This window comes from Chiloscyllium plagiosum, unplaced genomic scaffold (assembly GCF_037043375.1).
Source record: "Chiloscyllium plagiosum isolate Xiang-an unplaced genomic scaffold, Cpla_swu_hap1 HiC_scaffold_13, whole genome shotgun sequence".
Classification (NCBI taxonomy): domain Eukaryota; kingdom Metazoa; phylum Chordata; class Chondrichthyes; order Orectolobiformes; family Hemiscylliidae; genus Chiloscyllium; species Chiloscyllium plagiosum.
Genome location: NW_028270151.1, coordinates 84073153 through 84080923, shown reverse-complemented (window position 1 = coordinate 84080923; position 7771 = coordinate 84073153). Strand labels below are relative to the sequence as shown.

The 7771-nt window shown below is 41.4% G+C and overlaps 1 protein-coding gene across 2 annotated transcripts; it reads right to left on the bottom strand.

The window, feature by feature from the left end:
• Window positions 1-2978: 2978 nt before the first annotated feature.
• polr2d (RNA polymerase II subunit D) lies at window positions 2979-7692 on the bottom strand. 2 transcript variants are annotated; one of them, XM_043701772.2, is made up of 4 exons: window positions 7584-7692; window positions 6327-6507; window positions 4571-4666; window positions 2979-3426 (listed from the first exon to the last, which is right to left on the bottom strand). In XM_043701772.2, exons 1-4 carry the CDS (start codon window positions 7654-7656, stop codon window positions 3348-3350), a joined length of 429 nt encoding a protein of 142 aa, XP_043557707.1. In that variant the 5' UTR covers window positions 7657-7692; the 3' UTR covers window positions 2979-3347. The 2 variants fall into 2 exon arrangements, with proteins under 2 accessions (XP_043557707.1, XP_087849986.1); XM_087993860.1 differs by lacking the exon at window positions 7584-7692 and adding an exon at window positions 6631-6691.
• Window positions 7693-7771: the final 79 nt, after the last annotated feature.

The following is a 7771-nucleotide window of genomic DNA, read 5'->3' as shown; positions in this document are numbered from 1 at the left end:
GTGTGGTCAGCATTCATAGTCAAAGCTATCAATTACCATCATCTGATTTTAATACTCAAGAATTTCCTAAAAATGGCTAGCTACAATTACCTGAGGTGAGTTGAGGAAGCCAATGTGGAATGAAGTTGTCTCAAGAGAAATGGCCTTTAACTTAAAGACACAGAAATCAATCAATACCTAGTTACTGAGAACTCAAAGATTCCAGAAATTTAACTACCACTGAGAATAAAAGTTATCAACTATACAGCCATTGTTCACCTCTCAATTCCAGGACATCTATGACTCTATGACACAGAGGAGAAAGTAAGGACTGCAGATGCTGGAGATCAGAGCTGAAAATGTGTTGCTGGAAAAGCACAGCAGGTCAGGCAGCCTCCAAGGAGCAGGAGAATCGACGTTTCGGGCATGAGTCCTTCCTTTTCTTCCTGTTGTACTATAGTCTGTGCTGCGTAAAATTTTGCATGTGAGACAGAATATATTGGATGACATGTTTTACCCTAAAGAGTAGAATTAATACTCCTTTCTTTCATTCAAGAAAACTTCACAATTTACTCCTTAATTTTGACATTTTGACTACATTCTAATTAAAGATGCATGCTAAAGAAAATGTAAAAATCTTTGTTGCTGCCAACCAAGAGGTAGAAGAGAACTACTTTCCCTATTCATTTTGATATATTTTCAAAAATTCTGTTTCTTTTACCTTTCAAAATTATACTCTCAATTTTGTGCGGGAGAACTTTTGCTCAGTTTTAATCGGCTTCTGTTTATCTATAGCATTTTAGAAGTCTCTGTATTCTCTTTAATTACTTGTTTTTTTTTAACCATCCCGTAAGACATTGCATCTTATTCTAGTTTCTGTGCCAAGTGGGCTAGTTCATACAGCTAAATTCTGACCAAAACTGATCTTTGTGCTGATTTTCTCCTTCATCTTAATGTAGTCTCTATTCCAAAACACTCACCTACCTAATTGTACTTCTTGGCTCAGTCCTTTCGAGCCATACCTCCACAGTCTCTCGTCCAACAGTGTGGGTTTAAACTGGGCCTTAAGCCACACAGATCAGGGTCAAGATGAGAGAACAGGATAAAAGGTTAGCAATTAAATCTAATGATAGGATAAAGAAAAGAATATGCACTTAGCAGAGAACACAAAGCAGAATTGAAGAAATGAGTATTAAATGGAGGGAATGTTAATATATAGAATTAAATTTACTCCAAAGGTCTGGAGGTAATATTGGAAAGGAGTATTCACAATAAAAGGCCATTGGATAGTGTAGAGATGGGGTTTAAAGGCGAGCGTCCAAGGTATGCTGTGATGTTAATGGTGATGACAGTTGTCATGTGAGAGTGTCTTTGCTGGGAGCTAGAACAAATGCAGCCCAGAGGAGGGAGCATAGCTGCCATTCCAAAATGTACATATTGTTGATAAATATTCACCACAGAATACATACAGTGTGGAAGTGGGCCATTCGAACCAATTGTGTCCATACTGACTCTGTGAAGAACATTCCGCCCAGAATCACACCCCTACCCTATTTCTGTAACCCTGCATTTCCCATAGCTAACCCAACTATACATCCCTGGACACTGGGCAATTTAGAATGGCCAATCCACCTAACCTGCACATCTTTGGACTGTGGGAGGAAACTGGTGCACCGGGAGGAAACTCAATGCAGACAGTCGCCAGATGCTGGAATTGAACCCTGGCGCTGTGAGGCAGCAATGCTTACCACTGAGCCACCGTGCCACCCTATTATTGAAAGAAACTTCAAGGTTCGGCCTGAGCTTGCATGAAGAACAGAAATCCCACATTCAAACTAAAAGTAATATATTCATAGCCTATTTACCTGGTCTATAGAAACATCCGTGTTTCAGCATGGTAGGCTATTTGGCCCTGATGTGTCCCTACACCACTTTGCTGCTTTTTCCTTAGATCTGAATGCTGTGTCTCATTTGCTGAGATCAGCTAACATAGCAATAGGGAAGGACAAGTTGTGACGAAACAAAGTCCATTACAGATCTGAGAGAACTCAGTTTGAAACATTGATAGATGGGAGAGCATGTGTCAATGGCACACTGAATCGCACTTTCATTCCCCCATTTTCCATGTCATTCCATCTCAAGATGCAAAGGTTCCATACCAATACAGCTTTCGAAATGAACAAACTTGCACTGAAAGGCAAGGCAGATTTCAGTCTCCAATACTTTTACCATAACCCAAAAATTCTGGGGTTTTAACGTCAGAGAATGTGACTGGAGGTCCCCCCCCCAGTATGGATGTTTACTAGGTAAGCACTGGGGAAGGCTGTGGGTGTGAAACAGTGGTGCTAACATTTCATGCTTCAACTGGTCTGAATATCATAAGATGTACTGGAGTTACCATTCCCAAACCAGCAAAAGTGAAATCCTAATCTGGCCTGCTGCTCACCAGTTAACTGTGTAGATGTGACACCAGCTTCAAATACTCAGTCTGTACTCAGGTAGTCGCTCTCATTTAAAGTGACAGTTGCAATAAGGGGCACAGATGATCGTACAACTACCTCTTATCCCATTTACCACTAAGCCTTTCCTGCTGGAGATGTGATGATGCCCATTGAATCAATAAAGCTGACACCACTCTCTGTCCATGTTCATATATCAAAAGAAAAGTGAAACCAAATCCAACAGAAGGTAATGGCTTCACTACAAAGAGATACGTGTGCATTTACCAGGAGCTTTCCCTTTCTCATTTTCCTGTTGCATATTATTGAAGTACTGGTTCAAGGCAGACCTACACAGATAATTAGATAACATACATAGATGGACAGAATGGAATAAAGAGTCAGTTCAGTAAAAGACACCATTTTTCCAAAAAAAGTGCCATGTGCCTTATGTGCAACCATTATCAATAGATTGTTATTAGATTTTCTTGAGTCTACATATAAGGAACAGTTTCATTCCTCTTCTGACTTCATTCAAACAGAATCAATCTTCAACCAGGATCCAATATATGGGCATTCACTTTAATAAAACAATATGTGGCTAATAACCTATAAGAATGAGTTACAGGATTTTGTTTTTTCAAAAATGGAACAAAAAAAAGTCACAAAAAACATCACAGTGAAACAAAAAAGATCATATTCCCATTCTGTGATCCCAGACCGCCTTTGCACTCTGGGTGTCAGGGAACGTGTTACTGAACAACTCGAGATTCAGACCTCGTCTAAGGGTTTATAGTCATTTTTGGTGCACCTGCTTGCTTTAGCCCGTGGTCTCTCCACTTCCAATCACTGTACAATCAGAGACAAGTATCAGCACCATTGTTCAGTAGGTTAGCATCAGGCAGAGCCGGGCTTTTGCAGATATTGGAGCTAATACTGGAAGCTTCTTTTGGTCTGAATGTCATCAAGGATTTGCTGGAGCTCCTCATCCTCAAATCGACCTTCCAAGCTGAAATTTTTACAAAATAGAGCCGAAGCACAGGAAGAAAGAAAAGAGGGGAACATGAATATTCTGCAACCACCAACTCAGACAGATAACTAAAAACAATTATTCCAGAAGCAGATTTAAAACTACCAGACCCTGAAGAACTACATCTATTAAAGGTCAAACAGTGACATTGATACAGACTTATTTGTTTCAAGCGCAGTTCAGTTCATCCCCAACATCCGAATTAAAATATTCCAGATTTGTGAACATACAATGGAAACACGCGAACTCAAGACCTCACCAATGCAGAAGATGTGTTTAGGGTGATGGTTGCCTTTGTACAAGTGTTTCTCTTACTTATTTTGCAAAACAAATTTAGGTCATTGTCTTGTGCCCATTTAAATACTGTGTTCTCCAAGATAAGGATGTTGAAGAATTATTCTAACCTGCTTGTGAGACAATCCTAGTGCCATATAGATTAACATAAATACAGACAGTAATGTTAATAAGTGACTGCATCATCTAATAAAGGATTTAAAGAGAATGAAAATTAGCTCCCATAAGTCAAATTATAGCACTATAGAGGATCCCACAGGGAAGAAATATTTGCTCTGATTGCTTAACTGGGAGCCAACATCTTGATTTTAAAATTCTCTTTCTTGCTTTTAAATCACTGCCAAGGTTTTGCCACTCCCTATCTCTTCATCCAGTCTCACATGTTTTAAAGTATCGGCACTTCCCTAATTCTGGCCTCTTGCACATTCTAAACTATAGTTGCAGCATGATCGATCTCTGTGCCTTCAGTAGGCTATATGCTCTACAGAAACAGTCCAGAAAGGACACGGTGGCACAGTGGTTAGCACTGCTGCCTCACAGCGCCTGAGACCCGAGTTCAATTCCCGCCTCAGACGACTGACTGTGTGGAGTTTGCACGTTCTCCCCGTGTCTGCGTGGATTTCCTCCGGGTGCTCCGGTTTCCTCCCACAGTCCAAAAAGATGTGCAGGGTCAGGTGAATTGGCCATGCTAAATTGCCCGTAGTGTTAGATAAGGGGTAAATGTAGGGGTATGGGTGGGTTTCGCTTCGGCGGGTCGGTGTGGACTTGTTGGGCCGAAGGGCCTGTTTCCACACTGTAATGTAATGTAATGTAATGTAATGACACTGACCTGGGAATGAGGGCTTTGGCCTCCTCAGCCGTCTCAGGACACAGATTGGCCAGACTAGCCAGCTCAAACTTGTGCAGTTTCTTCTGTAATAGCAGACTGCAAGAAAGAAAATGCGGCAGTTGTACTTCAAATTAAACCAACACACTGATTCAATGTAATATCTTCACAAGCGCCTAGCTGTAATTAAGCACAGGAGAAGCATAAATGAGAGTGAGACATAGCATTGATCACATTATCCTTATCTGTAATAAAACAATAACAGTAAGACAGTTAATAGTAGACAAGCCAATTGAAGGATAAGATAATTACTGAAGGAAAGTGACAATTTTGATAAGTACCAAGAAATATTTTCTTGTCAAATACAGTCAACAGATCCCAACTGCAGTTGCTAACCTTTGAGCTAAAAGCAGGCAAAGAGGATTAGTAACGACTGAATCTAGGCTTAACGTCTTATTGCTGGTGTAAGGTGTGCAACCTGAATTTACAAGACTTGCAATCAACCTCAAAACATTCAAGATTTCTTCCAAGGGACTGGGTATATGGAAATATAAACACTGATGTGAATATGATTGTTAATTGTATTAATGTTAAGGCACAGAAACTTTAAGTCTGCATTCTCTTCACAGATGCTGCCAGACCTGCTGAGTTTCTCCAGCAGTTTTTGTTTATGTTTCAGATCTCCAGGAAGGAATAAGTTGTTTCAATGAAGATGCCAAGTCCACAACACCTTCAAAAAAGTCAAATAATCTAGTTTACAGTTCTGGAGAAAGAAAAGATAGTTGATTTCAGCACAGAGAGCCGGTGAGATCATTTGCCTTGAGCACAGCCTTTACCATCTCTCTTTTCTCTTAAAGTTTAACTTAAAAACCTATTGGAAGATTTCATCACTGTAAGTATTAGTTCTGAATGGGAAAGGTTCTGATTGCTGCGTTCTTCGAGTTCTTAAAGGAGAATTAGAACCTACTCCAGATTCAAAATAAAATCAGCCAGTCATATCTCATCCAGGAAGAAATCCTACAGCCAATGTTTTGTAAGCAAAGTGACGGCTACAGACCAACATTTGGATAATGTGATTTTTAAAAAAATTGATTGTAGTTTGGCTAAAACACTTTAAAAAAATGCACTACAAAGTTTTCAAAATTTTCTTTCAGACTTAGTCTGAGAGAGTGAGTGTTATTTTTCAGTAGTTGAATATATTTGACAGCTTAAACCTGAAGTTAACAATCTGAACAATTTGCTTCAGTAAGCTTTATATGTAACAAGAGTCAACAGTGTGGTGCTGGTAAAGCACAGCAGGTCAGGCGGCATCCAAGGAGCAGGAAAATCGACGTTTCAGACAAAAGCCCTTCATCAGGAATGAGGCTGTGAGCCGAGGGGTTGGTGAGATCTCATTTCTGATGAAGGGCTTTTGCTTGAAATGTTGATTCTCCTGGTCCTTGGGTGCTGCCTGACCTGCTGTGCTTTTCCAGCACCACATTCTCGACTCTAACCTCCAGCATCGGCAGTCCTCACTTTCACCTACGTTATATCAATTAGTTAATTTGTAGCTTGTTACTTACTGGACCTTGGCTGACTTATTTTGATATGGATTATATACAATATTTGAAAACATCATCTCCCTTTTAAATTCCAACTCTGTTGAGACCAGGGAGGAATGGGACAAGTAAAAGAATTAATTTACCCCTCCTAACCCCAGCCACAACAATACTGTGAAACCATAGGTGCACTTAATATTTTCAAATCGTCCTGCACTGACCTCCTGACACTGGCGATGGTTTCCCTGTTTTTGAAGCGGCTGAACCTGGCTGTGTAGTTTAATGTTTTCATGAAGACTTCAGAGAGCTCCTGCTCATCCTCTGCACTTTCATTCTGCTGCTTTCGGTGCTCCAGTAGCATGTGGACCTCAGAGTTTAACAGGGTCTCTGAGCTTTCAAATTCTGTCAGAACATAAAACAAAATATCCAAAATATAGCCAACTGTTTCAGTTACCTAACAATGCCCCTCCCAACCAAATCACTTCAAATAACACTTAGTTTTTAAAAATTAAACACTGACAGTACTTAAGTTCCAATATCTATCAACAGGCATCAGGTTTACTCCTTCCATTCCTGCATATCAAGTTTCCACAGCTGAAGCCTAGAAAGAAGGAATGAAGAGTACTGTATAGCACACATTTTGGGCAGGGTATTTTCAGTGGATTAAATCACTATGCCAATACATGCCTCTCCAGTTGAACAATTGCTGACAAGTAGGTACAGTATACACATGGAATTGAGCAGAAAGCAATTCACAAACATTTTTTGAAAGTAGTAAAGAATTAAGTATAGGGAGCAGTATATTTGTCACGGTACTGACTCAATGTGCCAAAGGACCTTTATTGTACTGCACAATTCTAAGACTCCACAGCTTTCCTGAATCTGGTTAGCATTGCTGCCTTACAGCACGAGGGACTTGGGTGTTCTGGTTTCCTCTCACAGTCCAAAGATGTGCAGTATAGGTTGATTGGCCATGGTTAAAACCCTATGAGAGGTTACAGGGATGGGGTGGGCCTGTGTGGGATGTTTCTCAAGAGGTCTGGTGCCGACTGGCCTCTTTTTTGTACTGGAGGGATTCCATGATTCTTAAAAGGGGATGACAGTGACATGCTCAGTGACCACCCCCATGTTCCCTGACCAGACTGCTGCCACTCTGAGGAAGGGTCACACTCTGATTTCTCTCTTCACAGATGCTGCCAGACTTGCTGAGCTTTTCCAGCAACCTCTGTTTTGTATCTGATTCGCAGCTCTTTCGGTTTTCATGCTGCTGCTGCTGCTATTGTTATTCTTCCGTCTTGAACCGGGTGGCTCGTGTCACGTCTCATGCAGCATCTTTTGAAAGACAAATTAAAACTGGATTGAACAAACGAAAGCACAGAGAGTGAGGAGTGGCTGTCCAGCTGACTGAAAGCAGAGCAGGAACTCTCAATGATTTATCTTTATCTCTCTCTCTCTGCCCTCATCCCCTCCCCTGGTACCTTTCGGGAACACCAGCTGAGAAGCGTCCTCCTCCACATCCCCGACCCTGGCCTCGCTCCCACAGGCCGCCATTGCAACTCCGCGCTCACCCGGAATCAGATGCCGGCCCCGCGCCGACGCATGCGCCGCAGCTGCCCTGCCCTGGGCGCTGCCATGTTTGATGCTGGCGGAACCTGGTTTCCCTAAA

What these genes read in the sequence shown, in the direction of transcription:
- polr2d (XM_043701772.2), bottom strand. Translation starts at nt 7,656, where the DNA reads ATGGCGGCCTGTGGGAGCGAGGCCAGGGTCGGGGATGTGGAGGAGGAC. An exon ending in ACCATCGCCAGTGTCAGGAG is followed by an intron (nt 4,667 to 6,326) that starts GTCAGTGCAGGA and finishes TCTTTCTTGCAG; the next exon opens with TCTGCTATTACAGAAGAAAC. An exon ending in GCCAAAGCCCTCATTCCCAG is followed by an intron (nt 3,427 to 4,570) that starts GTCAGTGTCATT and finishes TAAAAATTTCAG; the next exon opens with CTTGGAAGGTCGATTTGAGG.